This window comes from Oryza sativa, chromosome 10 (genome assembly GCF_034140825.1).
Source record: "Oryza sativa Japonica Group chromosome 10, ASM3414082v1".
NCBI lineage: Eukaryota > Viridiplantae > Streptophyta > Magnoliopsida > Poales > Poaceae > Oryza > Oryza sativa.
In genome coordinates this window covers 10,415,001-10,439,878 of record NC_089044.1, presented here as the reverse complement: position 1 = coordinate 10,439,878, position 24,878 = coordinate 10,415,001, and the positions used below count along the sequence as shown (strand labels likewise).

At 40.0% G+C, this 24,878-nt stretch overlaps 2 protein-coding genes, 1 long non-coding RNA gene and 1 pseudogene across 5 annotated transcripts in view; 2 read left to right on the top strand and 2 right to left on the bottom strand.

Moving 5' to 3' along the window:
- Nucleotides 1-2,044: 2,044 nt before the first annotated feature.
- Nucleotides 2,045-6,495, bottom strand: LOC136353621 (uncharacterized). The gene is made up of 5 exons (XR_010736952.1): nt 6,376-6,495; nt 6,155-6,277; nt 3,045-3,856; nt 2,656-2,921; nt 2,045-2,574 (listed from the first exon to the last, which is right to left on the bottom strand). It is a non-coding gene; the product is annotated as an uncharacterized lncRNA (long non-coding RNA).
- LOC9269624 (alpha-L-fucosidase 2) lies at nt 6,490-16,915 on the top strand. Of its 2 annotated transcripts, none has more exons than XR_010736951.1 (10): nt 6,490-6,780; nt 8,656-8,801; nt 8,885-9,816; nt 10,743-10,875; nt 12,596-12,754; nt 13,709-13,933; nt 14,101-14,202; nt 14,289-14,424; nt 15,713-16,074; nt 16,305-16,915. XR_010736951.1 is itself a non-coding variant. In XM_015758584.3 (10 exons), exons 1-10 carry the CDS (start codon nt 6,561-6,563, stop codon nt 16,609-16,611), a joined length of 2,556 nt encoding a protein of 851 aa, XP_015614070.1. In that variant the 5' UTR covers nt 6,490-6,560; the 3' UTR covers nt 16,612-16,915. The 2 variants fall into 2 exon arrangements, 1 of the variants encoding a protein (XP_015614070.1); XM_015758584.3 differs by having other exon boundaries at nt 15,713-15,908.
- Nucleotides 16,916-18,949: 2,034 nt separating this feature from the next.
- LOC107279076 (serine/threonine-protein kinase RIPK-like) lies at nt 18,950-19,972 on the top strand (annotated as a pseudogene).
- A 261-nt stretch (nt 19,973-20,233) lies between these two features.
- LOC4348352 (protein OPAQUE1) overlaps nt 20,234-24,878 on the bottom strand; it is a 19,653-nt gene continuing 15,008 nt past the window's right edge. For both annotated transcript variants that reach the window (XM_066304664.1, XM_015758583.3), the window contains exons 26-39: nt 24,791-24,878; nt 24,572-24,622; nt 24,403-24,492; nt 24,076-24,246; nt 23,828-23,980; nt 22,693-22,869; nt 22,461-22,598; nt 22,278-22,348; nt 21,805-21,904; nt 21,263-21,319; nt 21,118-21,174; nt 20,944-21,024; nt 20,779-20,861; nt 20,234-20,668 (exon numbers count right to left, since the gene is read on the bottom strand). The exon at nt 24,791-24,878 is cut by the window's right edge and continues 24 nt beyond it. In XM_066304664.1, coding sequence (XP_066160761.1) covers nt 20,533-20,668; nt 20,779-20,861; nt 20,944-21,024; nt 21,118-21,174; nt 21,263-21,319; nt 21,805-21,904; nt 22,278-22,348; nt 22,461-22,598; nt 22,693-22,869; nt 23,828-23,980; nt 24,076-24,246; nt 24,403-24,492; nt 24,572-24,622; nt 24,791-24,878 — 1,453 coding nt within the window. In that variant the 3' untranslated portion in view covers nt 20,234-20,532. The remainder of the gene's footprint in view (nt 20,669-20,778; nt 20,862-20,943; nt 21,025-21,117; nt 21,175-21,262; nt 21,320-21,804; nt 21,905-22,277; nt 22,349-22,460; nt 22,599-22,692; nt 22,870-23,827; nt 23,981-24,075; nt 24,247-24,402; nt 24,493-24,571; nt 24,623-24,790) is intronic.

Genomic DNA, 24,878 nt, shown 5'->3' with positions numbered 1-24,878 from the left:
TCCTCTTCAAGGCTATTAGTTCATCTTCCGTTGGGAGCGCAAACAGGGCTACATCGTCAGCATACAAAGAACAACGGAAGCGTCCTTGTCGCTGACATAGATTGGAAATTATGTTTGCATCCTCTGCTGCCTTTATTATCTGATGAAGCGGCTCCATCACCAGTATGAATAGCATCGGGGATAAAGGATCTCCTTGTCTTAGTCCTCTTGCATGGAAAATATGATCTCCTGGGATGCCATTCAACAAGATTCTAGAAGAGCAACTGCCCAAGAGATTAGCAACCCAGTTAATCCATTTATGTCCAAAGCCAAAATGTTGAAAAGTTTCTAAAAGGTAGGCCCAATTAACTGAATCAAAAGCTCTTGAGATGTCCACTTTGATTAAGAGGGAAGCTTTCTTTTTCCTGTTTAACTGTTTAACCATATTTTGAGTGTACAGGAAATTATCATGGATTGCTCTCTTCCTAATAAAAGCACTCTGATTTTGTGAGACCAACTCATTGAGCTTGGGAGCTAATCTATTAGCTAGCATCTTTGAGATGATTTTAGCGAAACTATGAATGAGACTAATTGGCCTGTAGTCTTCCAGGCTGCGGACTTCCTCTTTTTTTGGGGATCAGACAGATATCTGCCAAGTTCAGGTCTTGCAGTCTGTGTGAGTGGAGATTCCCAAAATGAGTAATTGCCATCAAGAGGTCTGTCTTTATAATTTCCCATGCACACTTGAAGAAAGCACCGGTAAAGCCATCCGGCCCAGGGGCCTTTTCCGGCGCTAGGTTTAAGATTGCATCCTTAATCTCCTCTTCATCAAAATCTGCTTCCAACTCTGACAGATCAACTGATGGAAGGTTTATCCTTGCCCAATTTAGTCTGTTCAACCTTGTACCCGGCACTCCCAATCTGAGATTGAAAAATCTGTTTAGCTCAATCATTTTTTGATCCTTTGTAACAGCCAATCCAGATGGAGTTTCTAGTGAATGAATGTAATTCTTTCTTCTCCTAGAGTTAGCTTTTAAATGGAAGAATTTCGAATTAACATCCCCCGTTTTTAGCCATGTTAAACGAGAGCATTGCCGTATTCTGATTTTTTTCCATGCTAGCCAAGCCAAGAACCTTCAACTTTAGATCTTTTCGCAACTGATATTCCTCATCTGACAAAATTCTGGATTCTTGGGCTACCTCGAGTTGAAAAATAACTTCATTTGCAATTGCTAACCGAAGTTTAATGTCTCCAACATGAGTTCTGCTCCACCTCTTGAGATCCCTTCCTAGGCGACAAAGCTTTAGATGAAATTTTGCTAGTGGATTGGTAGCACCAATTGGTCTATTCCAGGATTGTGCAGTTACCTCCATGAAATCCGGCAACTTGAGCCAAAATGATTCAAAACGAAAGCTCTTATTTACTTCTCTAGGCTCACAGCCAACAATGAAAAGCGGTGCATGATCAGAGCTTGAGGAAGATAGAGCCGATATATGAGAAGAATCAAACATTAAATCCCAATCAGGTGTATGAAAAAGCTCTATCAATCTTTGTTTGGACTGGATTTCTTCCTTCTTTTGTCTAGGTAAAGTGACAGCCAGACAAGTTTAGCTCCTTGATTCCCAGACGATCAATGGTGCCTTTGAAACGTTGCATCATTCTTCTGTCAAGACGGTCATTATTTTTGTCAGTGGCTTTGTAGATTAGATTAAAGTCTCCAATAATTAATCACGCTGGTTGCATGTTTGGTTGTAGATCCTGAATCTCATTCAGAAATTGGACCTTCTGCTCTTCTAGTTGAGGGCCATAGACAACTGTGATTGACCAAGCTAGGATTTCCTCCTTCATCGTAATTGTGGCTGATAGGCTATATTGCCTAAGGGTAATATCAGAGATGGAAAAATAGTTGTCATCACAGGCAAGCAAAATTCCCCCTCTTGAGCCATCCGCTGGGAGGTAAGCATAGCTTCGGACAAAACGACCTCCTAGAGTTCTCAACATCACAGAGTCTGAGACATCATCTAGTTTAGTTTCCTGAAGACACACAATTGAAGCTTTCATTTGATCTACTAGCAATTTAACATTATCCTTCTCCGCCGGGTTGTTGAGCCCACATACATTCCAGTTCAGGATGAAAACAGATTTCTGAGACATAAGCAAAAGACGACGCCTCTAGGAATACATTCAGGTGCAAGACAGTAGATTGTAGAAGGAAGGCATAGACAATTGTCTCTAAAACACAACCACCAAAGGTGGCAGAAACACATAGAGACTTGTACTGTACTAAGAGCTTCCATTAGAGATGACTTGGACAGAGATCTTCTTGACCTGAGCTTACACAAACTTCTTTTCCTTTTCATCGGCTCGAACAATCACCCGGTACTTTGGCGCTGGTGCTTACACCGGCGCTACCGCCGCCTTCTTCTCTCCCTGAGCCGAACCGCCTTGCAACCTCCTTTCTCTACCAGGGCTGCGATGGTCTTCACAGCAGCCGGGGAGAGCGGCTTCTTGTACTGCTGCAAGTAGAGAGATTTTATACGAGCATCAAGTCTCTTGTTATCATCTAGGACACCAAATTTGTTTGCAAGAATTTCCTGCGCAAAGGATTCAAACTTTGAGTTTTGTCTAGCTTTTGTTGCAAGCCGTGCACTTTGGTGCTGCACTGAAATTGTCACCTTGTTGCGGCAGAGGCGTCGCTGTTTTTCGCCAGGCGCCGGGAGCAAGGGCTGCTGGAGTGGAGTGGAGAGGTCTGCAATGAAGGCATCAACCTGCTGCTCTCCTCGAACCGGCGAAGCCTGTGTTTCTTGCCCTGCACCAGAAAGAATGAAAACAGGGGAAACAGGACGTGGAAGTGTAGTATCTGGAGAGCATGTGCCATTTCAGCTTCATGGATCATGGGGTCCAGGTGCTTCTCTAGGATATCCAGGACAGCACCCGAAACCTGCATTAGAGGGGCTAAATCAGGTGAGGCAACTGGGACAGCAGGAGAGGGGAGAGATAGAGCGGAGCCTGCATCCGGGCTCTTGCTTCTATTGCTTGAAAGAGACTTGCAGGGGGAGCCGACCTTTGTCGAGTTCTTGTTGGACTGCAGAGGAGCATGATTCTCTGAGGAGCGCTGAACTGCTCACACTGATTGTCTTCTAATTCTTGTTTATCCCGGCTCGATCGTGCGAGAGAGGTGCCTGTTGAAGCCCCTACTGTCTCCTTCTTCACGTGCCCTCTGTCGGCCTCTGTTTTCTTCAGTGAAAGTTCCTCGTCCTCCTTGAACTGGTTCCCTGCTTCTGCTGGATCGGCGGCCACCCAAACGATCCCATAGGGATCTGCTTCTGTGCCTTCTTCTTGAGCGGTGGTCACTATGATCATCTTCATCATCTGAACGCCTTTCTGGTGCAGGAAGGGTCTTGCAAGCTCCTAGCGGACGAGACACCATCCTTGCTCTAGCCGCATCATCGGCCTCACCATAACGCCACTGATAGCCCCTGCATATCGGCCTCACCATATCGGCCTCACCATAACGCCACCAAGTCTTGGACTGAATCAACATGAATGATAACTGGGTAAGTGAGTCCTTTCTTCGTGTCCCATGGTGCTGGCTGCTCCGGCTCGAGGTCGGGGAAAGGGGTGTCCACCGGCTCTCCTTCTACGTCAGGGTGGGTGATGGTGAAGTGTGACGTCTTGGGGATGGAGCTCGGGTCAGGCGTCCAAACCCAAACATCAAAAGTCCTGTTGTAGTTGCGACGTCGAGAGTACTCCACATAATGCACTGAGCTCTTTGGACCAATAAGCTTTTCTACTGTTGCTTATGATCTTGCATGCATAGGGACACCTTCAATACAGAGACGAACTCTGAACCGAATGTCCACTGCCTCTTCATTCCTTCTCTCGTCCCAAGGATGAAAGAAGAATTAGATGCTTTCATGCATAACAGAAAAAAAAATCAACTAGAATTTTGACTGTGTTTTATTCAATTATTTTTTAGGCAAAATTGGTTATATAGCATCAAAAGTTCACGTTTTAGTTTTACAGCACCGAAAGTTACCAGTTCACTTTAAGAACACACAAAGTTCACCCGTTCCCATTTTCACACTTCCGTCAATTCTCGATCATTTTCCGTCTGCCTTAGATCGTTATTGACCTAGCCATGCATGCGATATGATGTTTCTACCCCTCACAAGTACAAGTAGAATGCATGGCAATGAGGGTTAGAAACGTCATATCATGTGCGTGGCTGGGTCCGTAGCGATCGAGGCGGACGAAAAACGATCGAGAATTGACGGAAGTGTTAAAAGTGGGAACGGGGTGAACTTTGGGTGCTATTAAAGTGAACTGGTATTTTTCGGTGCTATAAAACCAAAAACATGAACTTTCAATTCTATATAACCAATTTTGCCTATTTTTTATATTGCACTGCATGATGATGACTACTCTCTCCGTCCCAAATTATAAGGTATTTTGGTTGGATAGGACATATCCTAATACTATGAATCTGGACATATTTCCTTTTCAGATTTGCATTACTAGTATATATCTCATTCAAACAAAACCTCTTATATTTTGGGACGGAGGGGTAATGTCTAAGTAACTTAATATTTTTTTTTGTTTCATGCTGTATAATGAATTTCCTTGCATGGTCAATCGAAATATTTTGATACCCTTTTTTCCTAAATGAAATGCTTGACACCTAGAAACCCATTACTAGTGTGCTTGTCTATATTCAAATCATGACATGTACAAATATAACAATTTGAGTAAATTACATGTACCAACTTGACAGGTGAGTACAATTTAATAAAAGAAACTTGAGAAGTAAGCGTTCTAGTGCAACAACTTGATAGATGAGTGTAATTTAGTGTAAGAACATAACAAGTGAGTATACGAGTGCACCAACTTGTAATGTCGGTGTGATTATGAGAAAATAACTTGAAAAATAATGCAACAACTTAACATTTTCGAGTATTTTTCCGATACACATTCAATTCTTAAGTAATAATTTTATCAATGTACTTGCTCTGATTTGTATAAACATACTTCAATTGCGTCATTCTAATTAAATTGCACACACTAGCCAAGTTGCTATACTGCGTGCTATTTACTCCAATAATTTACTCTCTTCATCGTAAAATATATACATTTCTGGCTATGTATTTGGATAACGGATGAAATACAAATTTAACTAATACATTACCTACAAAGCTAAAAGTAGCTGCCTGGGCTACACATACTACGTAGCACACACCTTGGTTACAAACTACTTCCTGGTTGCTAAATAAAAACATTTATAATAGTTAAATTTGTATCCAGAGCATTTATTTTAATACTTAGACATTCTCAACCAATCATATACCTAGAAAAGGATGGAGCAGTTTAAATTTAAGACCTAAATGGAATCTTTCGCTCAACCATCATATTTTCTAAACAAACTAAAAGTCTATATATTTACAAATGTAAAAAGATTTATATTCAAGAAACGGAGGAAAGTACCTCCTATATTGCCCAAAGGCCAAAGCTTAAGGGGTGTTTAGATCTGGAGTGTAAAGTTTTGGCGTGTCACATCGGGTATTATATAGGGTGTCGCATAGAGTGTTCGGGCACTAATAAAAAAAAGTAATTACAGAATCCATCAGTAAACCGTAAGACAAATTTATTAAGCCTAATTAATCCGTCATTAACAAATATTTACTGTAGCACCACATTGTCAAATCATGGAGCAATTAGGCTTAAAAGATTCGTCTCGTAAATTAGTCGCAATCTGTATAATTAGGCCCTGTTTAGTTCACCAAAAACTTTTCACAAAAACATCATATCGAATCTTTGGATACATATATGGAGAATTAAATATAGATAAAAAGAAAAACTAATGGCACAGTTTGCATGTAAATCGCGAGATGAAGCCACAAGTGCTACAGTAACCCACATGTGCTAATGACAGGTTAATTAGGCTCAAAAGATTCATCTCGCGGTTTTCCGGCAAGTTATGAAATTAGTTTTTTCATTCGTGTCCGAAAACCCCTTCCGACATCCGGTCAAACATCTCATGTGACACCCAAAAATTTTCATTTCACTAACTAAACAGGCCCCTAGTTATTCTTTTAGCCTATATTTAATACTTTATGCTGCTGTTCAAACGTTCGATGTGATAGGACGAAAAATTTTAGGGTAGTATGTAAACAGTACCTAAGTTCACAAGATCGGTCTTGTACTCCAACTTTCACGTGGGCCATGGCGCGGTGAGACCAGCTTGTCATAGACATCTGAGCAGACCAGTAGGACGAAGTCATCATAGGGTGTGTTTAGTTCCTGAAAAAAGTTAGAAATTTGGAAAAAAAGTTAAAAGTTTATGTGTGTAAAAAGGTTTTAGATGCGATGGAAAGTTGAAAGTTTGAGGTGAACTTAACATGGCCATATTATAATGTTGGTAACACACGTGAGGTTGTCTGTTCTCAAACCTGTTGGCGAACACTTCACCCCATTCCCTTATTTTTATTTATTTATTTTCCTTTTTATAACTTGTGGCCGTTTGCTCCGCCGCTACAGGCTGCGGGGGCTCGTCGGCTAGTCGGCTCGGCTCGGCTCGTTCCCGATGGACGGCGACGGCGAGTGGGTGTGGGTGCGGCGGCCGGCGGAGGCGGAGGCCGTGGCGGCGGCGGCGGGGTGGCCGACGGCGGAGGAGGAGGCGCGGCCGCTGGAGGTGGTGTTTGCGTCGCCGTCGAGGTACTTCACGGACGCGGCGCCCATCGGGAACGGCAGCCTCGGCGCCCTGGTGTGGGGCGGCGTCGCATCCGAGAAGCTACAGCTCAACCGTGAGTAGCTCGATTCCCCCTCTTCATCCCTAGCTCATCCACGGATGATGCTTCTGCTGCTGCTGCTGCTTTGGTTTGGCTCAACAATTGGGGGTGATTCACTCATGAACTGTTTAATTTGGGGCTGGTGATTTTCTGTTCAAGAAGGATGCGCCGGTGGAGGTTACATGGAGGATGTGGATATGTGATGTTTGTTTTGGTGGTTTTTGCTCTCCATTCCGTGCGGATGAGTCATGGACGATTGAATGTTGAATTGTTGATGCATTATCATCATAGGATTGGATATATAGGTTCAATGGGAATGTTGCTTTGGGATAAGTCGAATTGTACTTGTGCGAACTAAAATTAGGTGCCATAGGCATGGTTGGTTGCCGACATGCATCCAATGATTATCTTCTTTATTTTTAACTTTTGGGTCTGCACACTGGCTCTTGCCTGCTAAAACTGTGTTTCCATATGATTTTTTCACTTAAGTAGGAAAAGTTTTGAGCTAAATTAAAAAACCATGATACTTAGCAGGTTACTCCTAGGCCAATCGGCAAAGTGCCGGAAACAAAAGTAGTCATTTGTCCCAGAAAAAAAGAGAGGCTACTGGATTAATCAAATTCATTGCTTTACTGTGAAGATGGTTGAAATTTACTATAGAACTGTTGGCTACATGTTCTTATCGCATGATTTGCTATTGCGCTGATAAGAACACATAGCCAATAGTTTTTCAGCTCAAGGTGTACAATTACCGGATTAATCAAATATAATCAGACAGAAATATAGTTTTTCAAGGTCTCCTACAGAAATATTGCTATTTAAAGTCTGGGAATGGATTGGGGATTGTTGACTGACTTTGTGAAAGAGCAAGGTGTACGACGATTTCAGAATGTAGTGTTGACAATTTCAACTTTATTTTTCTTTTATGATTTTTACTTTTTGTATTTCCATAGGTCTATCATTTTTACATACCATTCTTGAATATGGTTTGAAATATTTTAATTTTGAACTCAATAAGATGTTTCAAGAATAAAATATAACATGAGCCAATTGTAACCTTGAGTGAATTTGCTTGTGATGCGCCTGAATTAGATTTACGATATTCTTTTTTTCTTCTAGTGCTAGACAGCTAGAAGATGAGGGTGTATTTGACATGCCCTACTCTTCAGGCGCCCCATTGATTTCTGCAGTATGTTTGACCATACCATTGAATATGTGAATTCGAATTCTTCCATCATTTCATTGAGGATCCGCCCTTCCTTATGCTAATCCTAGTGCCAATATAAATAAAGAGCTTTCATACAGTCTATGTGGCATGTACGGCAGGCAGATGAGACATGGCTTCAGTTGCCCACTTGCCCATTGCATTTATTTGTACTTGGTTTCAGTTGAAAAATGTGAATAGAAAAGGACATGGGTTGTGATAGGCGTCGCGTCCATTTTTGTATTTGTATGCTGTTTTTCTCCATGTGTGTATCCAGAGATTAGCAGCCTCATCAAGTGTGTTTGTGATGAATGCTTGAGAGAGATTTGAGTGATTAATTTCCAACAGAAAACTCAAGTTGGGTACAAATTATTGAATCCATCATCAAAGGTTGTGCTTTGACTAGTATGCACTTGAATAGTTGAACGGCTAACCAAATCATTTTCATGTGAATTGTCTTTGCTGATCTGGTTATGCCAGTATTCATCATTGCGGTGAATGAAACTGGTAGTGAACACAGATCCGAATCTTGCATGTGTTCCAAACTATAGTTAGATGATTTTTGTACTGCTCCTTTTGACTTCTTGTTCACTGATGCAAGCATCCACTTTGTTGGATTTCTTGTAAATAGCATCTGTAAGCCTGTCCATAGAGCTTATTTCTTCATATTAAACCTGTTGGTGCAGATGACACTCTATGGACGGGTGGACCTGGTAATTATACAAACCCAAAAGCACCTGCAGTTCTTTCTAAAGTAAGGGACCTTGTTAACAGGGGACAGTATGCTAAAGCCACGGCTGTTGCTTATGGCCTATCTGGTGACCAAACACAGGTACACATTGGATTATTTGGTCAATAAGAATATAAGATTGATATATTCATGTTGATCGTAGATTACTTATGTTTTAAATGAAGGTATACCAGCCTCTTGGTGATATTGATCTGGCCTTTGATGAACACGTGGAGGACACAAATTATAAAAGAAACCTAGATCTTCGAACAGCAACTGTTAATGTCTCTTACACCATTGGTGAGGTGGTCCACTCAAGGGAACACTTCTCATCAAATCCACATCAAGTCATCGTGACTAAAATATCTGCAGATAAACCTGGAAATGTCTCCTTTACAGTGTCTTTGACTACTCCATTGAACCACCAGATTCGTGTAACAAATGCAAACGAAATAATAATGGAAGGTTATTGCCCAGGAGAAAGGCCCACAGAATATGGCAATGCCTCTGATCATCCCGTTGGAATTAAGTTTTCTGCTATTCTCTATCTGCAGATGAGTGGTTCCAATGGCACTGTGGAAATATTAAATGATAAGATGCTGAAACTTGTTGGTGCCGACTCAGCTGTGTTGCTCCTTGCAGCTGCTACTTCATTTGAAGGGCCATTTGTCAATCCTTCGGAATCTAAACTGGATCCAACTGCATCTGCTCTGACAACACTAACTGTGGCAAGGAACATGTCATATTCACAGCTAAAAGCTTATCACGTGGATGATTACCAGAATCTTTTCCAGCGAGTTTCCTTGCAACTTTCACGAGACTCTAATGATGCCCTTGGAGGGAATGGTTTAGTTAATTTACCTGAGAATAGCTTACAGGAAACCTCTGTATCTGATTATGCTGTACAGATGGTAGAGTGCTCAAGATTTCAGGGGTTTAATAATTCAGGCAAGCCTACCGTAGACAGAATTCTAAGTTTTAGAGACGATGAAGATCCTTCTCTGGTGGAACTCCTGTTCCAATTTGGTCGTTATCTACTCATTTCTTGCTCAAGGCCTGGAACCCAGATTTCCAATCTTCAAGGAATATGGAATGATGAAACTTCACCACCATGGGAGTATGATTTCATAATAACATAATCATTTGTCTTCTCTTGTTATTACTATCTTCAAATAATAGTATTCTTTTACTTTTAGTGCAAACAAAAGAAAGAAAAAAATATAGTAGCTGCAGCATGAGGAAGTCAACTTTTACCACATGTTTTTGCCAATTCTGAATTTTATTTTGGGTCACACTTTGTTGAATTCTGTCCATCAGATCCCCACACATTTGTTGATTGGATTGCTATTGCCAGTTTTTGTGAAGTGTAGTAACTCTAATATGTAACCTATTGCTGCATGATCATATGTTTCAAAGCAGTCATATAGAAGTTCATCTCACTTGCAGTTAGAAGTTAAACGCCTTCTTTGTTTCCTTCACTTTTACGATTTTCAGCTGCTTTCATTTTGCTCTGTTGTTACATGATGCTGTTGTTACATGCTTAAACAATATTGTTCTTACGCGGTGGCTAATCATATTACTTGTATATATTATTCTACTAGCATATTATAATACACGCACGCACGCACACACATATATTGAGTTCCTCTACTACTAGTGTATAATAGTAACTGACGGCACATGAAGAAACTCGAGAGAAATGTGCACATTTTCTCCAAATGTTCCATATAATTTTTAGGTCGTATTACTTCAATTTTCAGATTTTTTTTCCAATGATATTTTTTAAAAACGGTTTATTTGAAAATTTATCAACTAAATGACATATATATAGGTCTTAGTTTTTTTTTTCTGTGGGAAGACATATATATTGGTCGATTGACCAAAAACTTTTATAGTAGCTAGTGGCTAGTGCTGACTCTTGCCTTCTGTACAAGTGAACGTTGACTTCTTAACACTAAATATATATTATACTTCAGTCATTTGCAAGTATATTTGATTGAAGTCATGTTTTCACTATTGAGATTTATCTATTTCCTTTTTCAGTGCAGCTCCCCATCCAAATATAAATCTACAAATGAATTATTGGCCGGCACTTCCTTGCAACCTTAGCGAATGCCAAGAACCACTATTCGACTTCATTGGATCTCTTTCAGTTAATGGAGCTAAGACAGCAAAAGTAAGCTCACAGTTAACGAAACTACCAAAAATTTTATCGCTAAACAACACTAACTCCTATCTTGAGCAGTTCTAACATACTAAAAAAGTTCTTACAAAATTATTAGTAGCAAAGCTCTCAACTGTTTGATTTAATTAGTTGGAAGTTATAGAAAATCAAGATTCAATCATACTGTGCCACATCAGCGTTTTGTAAAAAGTTTGAAACATTTTTTTTGTATGTATAGATTCCTACCTATGAAGAACCTAGATGTTTTCTTTTGTTTTTGAACTGCAAAACTTGTAATATCATCTATGCAATTATAATACCTTAAAACCGTAGTCATGTTGTTATATGATTGTAGCTCATGAAATATCTATGTTCAATTTTATGTGTATATAATCTGGCCCACCAGGAGAAGTGATATATATCCTTTATTTTCTTTTAAGTAAAAGAAAGTCTAGGATTTTTTTTCTTTTACAGATTAATGGAAGAGTTTATAGCTTTAAAAGTGAAGCAGGTTGAAATATGACCACTTATTTGGTGATGTATGTCTATATTTTGATTTCCCGTGTCTTTCATCTCTGTAGTAAACCAGTTTGACCTTATACCACATCTGATGGATGCTTGACTTGGTTATATCACTATATTTGGATTTTAGAGAATTTGTGCAATTCATTTCCCTTGCAATTCACTATATTTGGATTACATGACACTGTATTCTGAATTCAACATTGAATTTTGATGTATTTTCTTTTCAACAGTTAGCAAGGATAAAAGAATTGCAAAAATAAAGTAATGATATTTATTGTAAAAGATGTAACAAAATTATTAACATGGGCAGATCCAGCATATAAGGATTGGGGAAGTGACCCCAATACCATGTAGTTTACTGTCTAAATACAAGTCAATGCTCATGAAGATATTGCAAGTCACCACTTCTAATTCATATCCATGATAGCTACAATGTGTTGGCATGACACTGTTGACCTCTCCGTGATCGACCCCTGGCAGTTAGTAACGAGAAAAATCTACATTACATCGAAAGCAATAATATCTGACTAATCTTGCACCTGGAATGCATGTGAGCTCCTTAAGTGGGTGTCCCATCCATTCTCATAAAACATTGCAGCCTAGAACCCAAGCATTTTATCCTTAAAAATGTGTCCATGAATCTTCTTGCAACTTTTTGCTGTTCCATTCAAACAATTCTATTTATTATGTGTACCACATTTTCTATGAAATGTTCTTCGACTAATTTTTATGTCATATGTAAATTGCACTTCGCACATGGTAAAGTGCACCTTATTCGCTTTGTACCAGGTTTAACACATAATTTCACTTTACACCAGGTTGTATTCAATAAATTTCATTTAGCACCTGGATACATCATCAAATCAATTGAATTTTCATCAAATTTTGAAAAATTTGAATAAACTTTGAACATGATCTAACTTCAAGAAGTTTCATAAGTTTTATTCATATTTTGCAATATTTCCCTTTAATTATATGGTGCAAATTTGTGCAAAGTGAAACCTATTTCAATATACCCTTGTGTAAAGTGAATATACGTACTAAACTGGTGCAGAGTGAAACAAGGTACACTCTACCTGGTGCAAAATGTAGTTTACCTGTTATAAGTGGGCTCAATGCATGGTTTGGAATTTCCTTTTTCTGGGAACTTTTTTGAGTCGAAATCTCCCTTTTCCACATCTGCTGTGATGATATTTTTCCCTGACAGGTAAATTATGAAGCTAGCGGTTGGGTCAGTCATCAAGTGACTGACCTGTGGGCTAAAACATCACCAGATGCTGGTGACCCTATGTGGGCCTTATGGCCAATGGGTGGGCCATGGCTTGCCACACACCTGTGGGAGCATTACAGTTATACGATGGACAAAGTGAGTAATTACATAGACAAATAATTCCAGTCCTAAATGGCATGCATTACTTTCCTGTATAACATTTTGGATTGTGTATACTGATACTTCAAAGTAAGATATGTCGGTTGCAGAATCATGACCATTTGGGTTGATAAACTCTGGTTGATATTCAATTTACCTCGCTGCATATCAATTGGGAAGCATCATCCACTGTTATAATGTATTTTTGTAAGATGCATTCTTGCTGGCATGCCAGGATCGATTTTCTCTGAACAGAAAGAAAATGTGTTTAGGCCAAACAAAGTAGACATGATTGTTCTGAAAGATGCCAAGAAGGTGATAGACATTAGATGGCCGGCAGAGCTAGTGTCTACTGCCTAGGATTGCCTAGATGGTAAGTAAAGAGAACAAGAAAGCACACAACAGGCAGGGCAGAGATCAGAGGCAGAGCCCCATTCAGGTCAACCGCCTAATGCCAAATTGCGATAACCACCCAGCGCTTAGTACCCAATAGGCGCCTAAGCACTGCCTACAATCTATTCCTAGAGCACTGCAAAGATGTGTTGATTTCTTTTTGTAAGGCATCAAGAGAAATCCGTTAACACTTTACACCAAAGATTTCTGCTTTGGTACCAGGTTGAGCATATGCATCACCTAGCTACAGAAAATTTAATATGTTCAAGAGTAACGTAACATGCAAATTACTTTAACAATATACTAGAAGAAGCACTAGAATATCCTCTATGGTTATAGATACTTGCTATGTCTGGTTTGTTTTATCCTTTCCTCTGTGTGTGCAATTGACAGATATTCTCCTGGCCTTGTTGTCAAGATTAGATGGGATCCACACTGATCATTTTTTCACAAGCTGCAACACGCCTTCTATTTGACATTGTCAGAATATTCATGCTACATCAATAGCACCAAGATTACATCAGCTAATACTTAATATATTCAATTTTTTATTTGCAGCAATTTTTGGAGAAAACAGCATATCCCCTTTTGGAAGGGTCTGCATCATTTCTGTTGGACTGGTTGATTGAGGGAAATGGAGATTATTTGGAGACCAATCCTTCCACTTCTCCAGAGCATTATTTCATTGCTCCAGATGGTAGGAAGGCCTGCGTGAGCTACTCAACAACTATGGACATGTCAATTATAAGAGAAGTTTTCTCAGCTGTTCTTATGTCTTCAGATGTAAGCCTTTTCACCTCTTAGCGTTTTCTTGAATAGGCAGATTAGTTCATCATGAATGAATCATAAAGCCGTAACTATATTATACTATCAATAGCTTTGTTTTCATTCAGTCAAGCGCATTTGTTTAAATACTAATGGATTTAAGATATTTCCTTTCTTGCTGTCAGATTTTAGGAAAGTCAGACTCAGACATGGTTCAGAGAATCAAAAAAGCAATACCAAGGCTCCCACCAATAAAAGTTGCAAGAGATGGTACAATCATGGAGTGGGTCAGTTGATGATCATTCTTTTCTGTCTCTCTGAAGTTGTGTATTTCTATCCAGTTATTTTCTGAATGCTTGCTTTATGTGGACAGGCACAGGATTTTCAGGATCCTGAAGTTCACCACAGACATGTATCTCACCTGTTTGGTCTTTATCCAGGACATACTATGTCACTTGAGAAAACACCTGACCTTTGCAAAGCCGTTGCAAATAGTCTCTATAAAAGAGGTACCTGTTTGTATAAAAATGTGCATAGTTCTAGTTTTTTCTCCTTCTCAAGTTTTCATTGTCTTCACCTTAAATAGGATATTTGTTAGATTGGAACTAATTGTTGCATCTCTCACAGTCATTTCGGTTTGCCTTGATAATCAACTTCTCTTTGTGACGGGTCCGTATAGAGCAAATAACTCCTGATTTAATATTGGTGATCATTTTACAGTTTTGTGCAATTCTTCTGGCATACTTGTTGGCACGACTGTTTCAAGTGAACTAGAAAAAATTTCCAATGAGGTTATACATCTTCAATCAGACGCCGATCATCCTGATCAGCTCAGGTGGTCAATGATTTATGCATAGAAAGATAACTTGGAACAATTGGGTACACAATATAATTGTGATAACTGCATATATTTGTCCTAGAGAATTGAAATAACCAATAGCTCTGATTCAGAATGACTATTGAATAATGAATACTTCTTGTGTTATTCTTTTAATGAAGAAAAGGACTGGAACTCTGCCTATTGCATTAGAGGGGAAGAAAAAAAAGGAATTTAATGTACAATATTAAAACAGGAGCAACTTGGTTCAACAGACACAGGAGCCATTTGTAGAGTACAAACAGCACTACTCCCTCCATCCCCAAAAGTTACACATATTACTTTTGTCACCAAGACCAAGGAGAAATTAAATCATCTTGGATGTAACAAAATTAAGGAGTAAATGTAAGCATGCAATCAATGAGTATTTAGATGACTCCTTGGGTTCTCATCAAATATTTAATTTATCTCTTCATTTAAGTCTTAAATGCATAAAGACTACAAATATGAACAACTTATTTGGAAAACTCAAATGTGAAATATATCTAACTTTTGTGGATGGAGGGAGTAAAATTCGAGAGAGTTAAAAGAAGAGAAAAGACTTAAGCTAAGTGCCTTTGTTCGTTAGGAATACTAAACGTTAGAATAGTTCTGTTTGAAGTCATAAAGCGCTTTCACATCCTACTTGCAAAGGCTCCTCACCTTATTCATTTGGACAACATGTTTCAACTATCGAATTATCTGGTGACACAGTAAATGTTCTCTCGTATAGTCGTATTCAAGTTTTCAAGTAATGTTAATCTTACTTTTCAGTTGGATAGGAAACCAGTCTTTAATAGTTATTAATGATTTCTTGACACTTGTAGTGCTAGAAACTTTTACCTTGTATACATTCAACGACTTTCTCAAACATCTGTTTTAAGAACAATTCCAATTCAGTCTATTCTGCCATGAGATCTGACTTGTCATCCACTCATTAGGTGATGAAGGTCCTGGGTGGTCCACTTCCTGGAAGATGGCCCTTTGGGCCCATCTTCATAACAGTGAGCATGCATATAAAATGATTCTTCAGCTGATCACTTTGGTAGATCCAAAACATGAGGTTGAAAAGGAAGGAGGCCTATACTGCAATCTGTTCACAGCACACCCACCTTTCCAAATTGATGCAAATTTTGGGTAAACCTGATTATCTAGCTCCATCAATAATTTAGAACCTTACTAACCATGCAGAAACATTATGGAATTACACCTCTCTTTGACCTGCCATCTTAGAAGTTAAAACAAACTGCCAGAAAATTATGCCAGGCTATAAAGAGCCCTAATACTCCCTCCGTTTCATAATGTAAGACTTTCTAGCATTGTCCACATTTATATAGATGTTAATGAATCTAAATATATATGTGTGTCTAGAAAGACTTACATCTATATGGATGTAAGGCAGGGAGAAACAGTTAACATCTATATGAATGTAGGCAATGCTAGAAAGACTTACATTATGAAACGGAGGAAGTAACAGTTACATCTGCTCACTTTCTAATGCAGTTTATGCATGTCCTAATTGTTCTATTACAGATTCCCTGCTGCACTGTCAGAAATGCTGGTACAGAGCACCGGGAGCGACTTGTACTTGCTCCCTGCCTTACCCCGTGATAAGTGGCCTCAAGGTTGTGTGAAAGGTCTCAAGGCCCGAGGCGGTGTGACCATCAACATCAGGTGGGAGGAAGGTAGCCTCCATGAAGCTCTGCTTTGGTCCAGCAGCAGCCAGAATTCACGTATCAAGCTGCACTATGGAGATCAGGTTGGGACGATCAGTGTCTCGCCTTGTCAAGTTTACAGGTTCAGCAAGGATCTGAAGTGCTTGAAGACTTGGGCTCTCTGAGAATGTACAGTTGCTGGTTTTGAAAGGGGAAGCTAACTCGGGGGTAACTCGCCAAATCTCCCGAGCCAACTGCCAATAAATAAATCTCGTTAGTTCTTGCACATATCGAACTTGTTTCTCTGCATTTGTTTCAGCATTCCCTTGAGCAACTATGCAAATAAGCGTCATGCGGATTTCATTGTGTACTAGTTGAGTCTGTGTGTTGGTGTAAATTTTGGTGTTGAAATAACCTATAAATGCACACAAAATATGTGCTACTTTCTAGTGCGTTAGTAGCAAGAATACAACATGGTTTCTATTGTAACTGCTAGAGCTGAATCGGTGTTTTATTACCAGTCATAGGCCTTATGTGCGGGGAAACAACGTCATGAATGAGTACATATATTACTGAAGAACATTATGCAATCAACATAGTACCCCTCTGGTTTTCTTATTTGACTATAGGAAGGGGCGGGCCCAATTTTCAGATTTTGTATTGGAATAAATTCATCAGAGGTCCCTTAACTTGTTAACAAATCTGATTTTCGTCCTTCAACCGGAAAACCAGATACATCAGGTTCCTCAACTATTAAAACTGGTACAGACGAGGTCCCTCGGCGGTTTAGATGGCGGTTTTGGTTAGCGTGGCGTCTACATGGCTAGTTTGACTCAGTCTTCATCTGACGTGGCACTTACATAGCAATTCGATTCGGAAAAATAATAAAACTTGTGGGACCCACATGTTAGTTTCTAACACAAAATAATAAAAAATGATGGGATCTACGTGGCCCACATATGTCATCCCTCTTCTCTCTATCCCCCCCTCTCTCTCTCTCTTCCCTGCACTGCAAGTCACCGGGGCAGGTGCCAAACCAGCGAGGCGGTCGTTCCCAGCGGCACGGGAAGGGGTCACCGGAGTAGATGCTCACCCTCTCTGCTTTCTATCTCTTCCGGCTCTGTGCCTCCCTTTCCCTTCTCCCCTCTCCCTGACATGTGGCTAGCAAGAGAGCAGCGCCCAGCGAGGAACCGCGGCGAGGAGGGAGCCGCAGCGATGAGGAGGCATCGCGGCGGGGAGGCAGCCATGCTGCGTGGCGCTCGCTGATAGTGGCCGCGGCCGGGGAGATGGCGGCCGAATCGGATAACCTGTCCTGATAACTCGTGCTTTTATATTAGTCTAGATCCACCATGCGCGGGGATAGCGGCGACATGGGGATGTGCGACTGGGAAGAGGAAGTGCTAATGGCTGGTTAATCCCGCGCTAATTGCAATCACGGTATTAATTGCACTTAACAACTCGTGCTTTTTATATTAGTCTAGATTAACAAAAAAAAAATTTGAATAAGGCGAACGGTCAAACATATTTAAAAAAGTCAACGGCGTCGAATATTTTAGGATGAAGGGAGTATATAATTTAGAGACTTACAATTTAAACACATGCTGACTATTTTTTTTTAAGTCCCACCGTACGGTTTGGTGTCGATCGATCGCCGGCCAGATTACACAATTGGTTTGTTGCAAAGCCTGTTTTATGAGCACTGTGGCTACAAAGTCTCTAGAATAGTAAAATTGTACAGGTCAAGCGTTTGTCCAAGCAATTAATTGCAAAGCTAACCACTCTCTTTGACTTGAGTTAATGACCCACCTAAACAGTAAACGGAACCTTCTACGAGTAAAACATAATTAAATTTGAAAATATAATGTTCATTTAATCATTTTTTAAAAAATTTTGGGATGCAAATTTTTTTACGAAAATATACCATCGATCTCGCACAATCATTGCGTGAAAATGACTTGAGCATGACGTCGCGGGCGGTATCGCGCAGTCTTAAGAAATGGAAGAGCAAATAAAGATACTGGCGAACGGCTCAATTTGATTAGTGATTAATTACTTAATTAATAATTAACTAATAATAATTAGTGATTAATTATCTTGATTAGCACTTAATTAATAATTAATTAATGGATAATTAGTCGCTAATTAAATCGGCATGGCACAAGACCGTTCGGTAATTAAATCGGTATCGCTCATTGCTTTAGGAAAATATCGCTCTTCCATTCTGGCAGATCTGGTCTCGCACTTCCACCGTACGATACCGTCCGCGATATCATATCCACGTCATTTTCGCACAATGGTTATGCGAGACCAACGGTATATTTCAGTAAAAAATTTTGCATCTCGAATATTTCTAAGAAAAAATTGAATAAACAATATATTTTCAAATTAATTCGTAAAACACACATGCCCAGGGCAGGCAGCATCGAGTACTATTTTTTGTAGTAGCAAAATCACACGTGAAGTCGTGAACATTATCTAGTTTATATTACACAGAGAGAGAGAGAGAAAAAAACATAGACTAGCTGACACGATACAAAACAAAAGTTCAAATCAACAATTCCACATTAGCTAGTTGGGAGAGATTATCTATTATGACGTTGTGGCCTGACGGAGTGATTTTCTATCTATGTTGGCGATGCAGGATTACACGGCGAAGCTCTCGGACTTTGGGCTCGCCAAGGGGGGACCCACAGGGCGACGCGACCCACGTCACGACACGCGTCATAGGGACCCACGGGTACGCGGCGCCGGAGTACATCCTGACGGGGCACCTGACGGCGAAGAGCGACGTGTGGTGCTGCTCGAGCTGCTGACGGGGCGGCGGGGCGGGAGGGAGCAGAATCTCGTGGACTGAGCGCGGCCGGAGCGGGTGAAGGACCCCAGCCTGGAGGGCGGATACTCCAACAAGGCGGCGAGCAAGGCCGCCATGGTGGCGTATCACTGCCTCCACAGCGTGCCCAGGTCCCGCCCACACATGCGCGATGTCGTCGCCGCGCTCGAAGCCTGCAGACGTGCGGCGACGTGCCCGCTGGGCCTTTCGTCTACACCGTCCCGTAGGCGCCGGCGCCCGCAGCCGCAGCTGCCGTTGTTGTTTCCCAGGACGACGAGAAGAAGGCGTCGTCCGACGAGGCCGACAGCGCGAAGCCCGCCGCCGCGGTTGAGGACGGCGAGGAGGTACGTCGCGTCGGCGGTGCACGCGGAAGGGGGAGCTCCGTGTCCGGCTCGCCGAGGCAGAGCTGGGACAGGGGCGCGTAGCTTGACTGAAGCGGCAGCCGCATGCAAAAAAAATGTCTCAAAGCTTTCAACGATGGATGCAAGCGCCGCAGTGCGAGAATTTGCCTGTTATTACTGTGTGAGTGTATATATGTTTTGTTCGAGAGCGTTTCAAGTGTACATAGTGGTAACTAAGCAGGAGGTGCAGTAACATGTTCCTTGATTCTTTTTCTTGGTGATGCTATTTTCGATCCCAAGAGCAAAATGTATTTACAGTTACCTGAGTAGTACCCAAAGGTCCTGAGTTCAAATATCCTATTAAGCGAATTTCAGATTGGATTGTTTGCGGGGCTAAGTTCCCTATTTCAATGGCCGTATATATCCGGTTGGATATGAAGGCCGGGTAGAAAATACCCTTCTCTAAAAAAATAATAAAAAAAGAGCAAAATGTATTGTTGCTTTTGTTTTCTTAAGGAAAAAAGTGCTCTCTTTTTTTTCCTATTCTCTCTCCCCTTTTGTTATGAAGAGCGCCAGAAAGTAGTATAGCAGTTACGTTTTTGCAACCGTTGCACCATCAGATCACGAGAACAAAACTGACGCAGCAGAAGATAGTTATTTTTCCATGGCAAATGCTTAACAGTCTCTACAACACTATGTACATCTGATGATCTGAACATAGGACAGGTGGACACCCAGGGTCCACGGTGGTTTAATTTTCACCTAGAAACAATTGTTGCTTTGAAATGACATCCTACCATTTCTGTTACAACCTTTTCACCCCCGGATAAACTTAAGACTACAAGCCTAACAACCATACAACAGTTCAAAAGATAACGCCACTAAAACCTGGGAATAAAAATAAACGAATCTTCAAGGCAACCCCAACCATACTATTAGACAGGCTGTGGATCATGATGCTTGAGTAGGAGCTGTACTGATGCATAGTGATGAAGAGATTCTGGAAGTTCTATATCTACATAATCTATTGCAGGGATGGCAATTGACAAATCCTCTGTAGAAAACGGTATACTGAAAGAAAGCATCACATACAAGTGCAAATCAACAGACGGTAAAGCATGTTCTACAATAAGGATAGTAATGATTTGGCTGTAAAATTTTAACCAGGAAATCACGCATACCATAAGTCGTCATCTAATAAAAAGGAATTTGATACGAGATTCTGAGTATCTTTGTTTACTTCCTCCCTCATTGCAGAAACAACCTGCCAGATCCCAAAGTTTTCAGAATAAAAAATCATAGTGAATCTCTAAAAAATGGAAAGCCTCTAAACCAAAAGAGATTACCTCATTTGATATTCCTTGGGTATTGTATTTGTCGTCCCAGTACATTGAGCATATCCTGTATATTTGGCGTACACTCAAGTTCTACAAATAACAGGAGCAGAAAATAACTAGTTAAGGTATGGCATAAATAATGGCTATGCACAAAATCAGAGGTCATACATGCAGTAGTCTTACCGGGCAAAGTTCGTTCCTAATCTCCTCAAGCTTCTTCTTCCTTTTTTGATGTATGACCTGTGTGATGCAATTAGTGAGATGTTAGGTAAACATACAAAAGAAGCACAGAAACATGGAAACAAATGCAGCATGCACAAGAAATTACCAAAAATCCGACAGCTTGTCTGATATAATTTAGCTCATGCATAGATGTTCCTGCAAACTGAAAGTACAAGGATAATAAACTAGTAAGCAATGTGAAAAAGTCGGAGCCCCAATAAAATGTACAATATTTGCTTGCACCTAAGTTCCTAAAACACGAGCAGTGACGGAGCCAGGATAAAATTATAGCGGGAGCTAAACCAAAATGACCAAAAGCAACTAAGAGAAATTTAGGGTTGGGTTAGGATTTTTTGGGTCTTCTTAGCCTTTTGGGCCTTCTAACAACCTCAAACAAAGTCTATATTAGCCCCTCATCTACAAATATATGGATTAAAATTTTAGGAGGGTATTATGGAGTCTCTAATGGTATATTAGGGGGTAGGGGGGTCTAAAGACGCCCCCACGCTGTCTCCGCCCCTGAACACGAGGTATATCAGTGAACTAGGAAGAAAATATAGCAGGATAAGCTAAATAATTTCATCAGGTCTTTTCATAGTCCCTTCTCAAAGTGTAAAACAACTTCACAAGCAGAATGCAAACACCTACCTCATCCGTGGCATCAGTAATCCATTTCTCCAGCAATGACAGACCGGCTTTGACATATTCCCCATTGGAGAAAGTACAGCATTCACGCCGAAGAAGAAGGCTGATCGAACAAAGGGAAAAGGACTGTTAATATCATTACAAACCATAGGATTTCTTGTTTTATTTTTACCTACAACGTTATCTCAATTTTCAAACATAATACAGCACTGGTTTTTTCCAAAGTAATTCTACCGCCATCTCCTATTATAACTTTTAACCAACAAAATTCCATCACTTCATTGTCAAAAAAGCCCTTTGCTTATATCATAAATAAAAGGTGCAATGACCATGCTATTTGCAAAACTAATGAAGATATAATTCTATCATCCAAGGAATAACTATTCGCTCAATAGCATTGATTGGTTACCATGTGTAAATTGTTTTGCTTGCTTATATGTAAATGTAAGTATACATTTCAAAATTGAGGAAATTACCTGTTAAAAAGCTGTATATTGATAAAAGAGAATAGCTGAGTGATAAGTTTACGTATAAAGAATGATGGCACCTGCAGCAAACACGAAATTAGGTTATTAGATTAACCAGGAGAGCCCTTCATTAAAGTTTCCAGGTGATTATAAATCCATTGATAAAGAAAAAAAGTTTAAGAAAATGCTCACATAATTTTCATGTAAAGTGTCCATAAGCAGGTCAAGAAATTTGACAATATTGTCCCAATGGGAGTTTGATGGTGGTTGAGCACCAATCCCAGGTGATTTGGTTGCTTTTCCAGGCTGTGCACGTGATGATTTTGGAGCCTACATGAAAATTTTCAGATGGGAGAGGGTGTATGGGCATATCTAGGCATCCAACATATCTATTAGTCATCCAGATTTTTAAGTGGTCAAGTACCTGAATGCAGACACTAAGAAGTGGTGATATTTCCTTTTTCAGATTATCCCTAAGTTGCCCAAAAATCTTTTCAACACACGCAGTTAGTTGCTGTTTGAATAATATGGCTGGATACCGAGCATCCACTTGTCCAAGATTATCACTGCGTCCCATAAGCTTTGAAGGAGATCTGAGTGTCTGCAAGAAACAAAAAGGAGCCATTTCAGTACCAGAGGAAAAAATAATTTTATCGTACCCAACTCTTTTTTAAAAAAAAAATAAGGAAAAAAAAAATTGCACAACAAATTTCTATACCAGTAAAATATGTTACTGCGCTTATACAGTTGTGCAAATTAAGAATACTTGAAGAGCATGATGTTTCCATTTCCCCCATTATGGGAAGCAGCATAGCTCTCTTCAGGCACACATGATTTATGAGATCTGCCCCAGCACAGTAGAGTGGCCTGTCAAAAAGGAGGGGGAAGGAGCTTCACCATGACAGTCCAACCAGACTGTTTTGGCGTGAACTGACAGCATAGAAGTATACAGCTGCTGGCTTGCTCCACCAGCTTAAAGTTTCTAAAAATGTGTGCTTCATCTGTCTGGTAACCAACTAAGGTAGCTACTTATTCCAGTTGAACCAAATAAGCTATTTAAGACCTTACTATTTTTGCCACTAAAATGAAACCAGGAACCCCATCTGTAACAAACAGCTCCAACCGACCCAATATCTTGAGTTGTTGATTGGGTGAATAGAGAGGTCACATCCGATAATTATGCATAAACATGAGACATGATAAAATAATATATGTTAAACTAGACATGCTTTGAAAATATCACTTCATATGGGTCAGCACACTAAGCATAATTCAATACTTCCTCCGTCCCATAATAAGATCATTTTGGGATCCTTTCGTTTGTCCCAAAATAAGTTCATTTTCGAGCGATCATTGCATCAGAGTTTGTGAAAGTAGGGGATAGATACATTAGGAGTAGATAAAGTGGGGAATAATTGCTACAGGATTTGATAAAGAGAGGGCATTCTAATCTTTTTTAGTTTTGTATTGGTATGTGCGGAATGGGTGAAAAATGAACTTATTTTGGGAAGAATATAGTACTGATAAGAAATTGATCCATAATGTTCAGGGTTCCTTACTTGCACTATCTTGTCACCAATCCCTAGAGTTCCACCAGACCTGCGGGATGGTGTAGCAAATAATCCATTTGACCGTAAATTCTTCTGCAGAAGGCATAGCAATGAAGAGGTATTGGACAACCAATAAGGTAATCTACCGTCAGCCTCTTCCCCCTGGAGTAAGAACAGGAGAAATTCCATGATTATTTGACATCCACAAATAACATCTAGCACAAACAGCAAAATAGATGGGTCTAAAGTAATTTTACCTTGAGAACATTATTTATGGCTTCAATGACATGATCAAAAATAGCAGTCCTCTCAGATTCAAAAGCACGCCAGTGTAAAAGGCAACTGTAGATAATGCATGCGGTGACTGGTTTACCATCCTTGAATCCTAGATTTTCCTTTATGCATCGTAATAAGATTTCATGATTTTCCTGCATGACACAAAATCATCACCAAGATGCATAAGAAATTTTTTTGAATAATGTCACGTCATCCAGAACAAATTATTGGCCATCTTATCTAAGAAGGTATCAACAGAGCTAGAACAAGCAAAAATTAACAAATGAACAACGTAATGTGGAATTTACCTCCTGCCTTTCAACAGGCATCCTGGTTCTCCTTGATCTAGTTAAACTCTGTGGAAGTGAAGCGAGATATTTTGCTGGTGGTGGTGTTTCCTACAATTCAAAATTTTAGATCCAATATGTCAGACTAATCTATAGCAGTTCTGTACGTCAATCAAAAGAATAGGCTTACATATCCGTGCTTCTGCTCGCCATTTGGAAGCCCAATCGGTGTAGCGAATTTCTGCATTCAAGCAGCATGTCAGTAAACTATTTAAGAAGAGATGCAAACTAGATCAGTACTCACTGTCGCAAATATGAGTATCAACAATAAAAGAACCTTTAAATGTTGGATCAAATATTAACATCAAAAAACAGATAACTGAAGCAATTAAAGAGCAAAGAAAAGAACCTGAGGAAAAGCCTTTGTAGTCATGGGCATATTGTTCAACGGAGACATGTTTAATGCCTTTTGCCTAAGAACATGATTTTCATTTTCC

Coding starts and splice junctions, on each gene's coding strand:
- LOC9269624 (XM_015758584.3), top strand. CDS start 6,561: ATGGACGGCGACGGCGAGTGGGTGTGGGTGCGGCGGCCGGCGGAGGCG. Junction 13,934..14,100: donor CTGTTCTTATGTCTTCAGAT/GTAAGCCTTTTC, acceptor TCTTGCTGTCAG/ATTTTAGGAAAGTCAGACTC. Junction 15,909..16,304: donor CAAATTGATGCAAATTTTGG/GTAAACCTGATT, acceptor GTTCTATTACAG/ATTCCCTGCTGCACTGTCAG.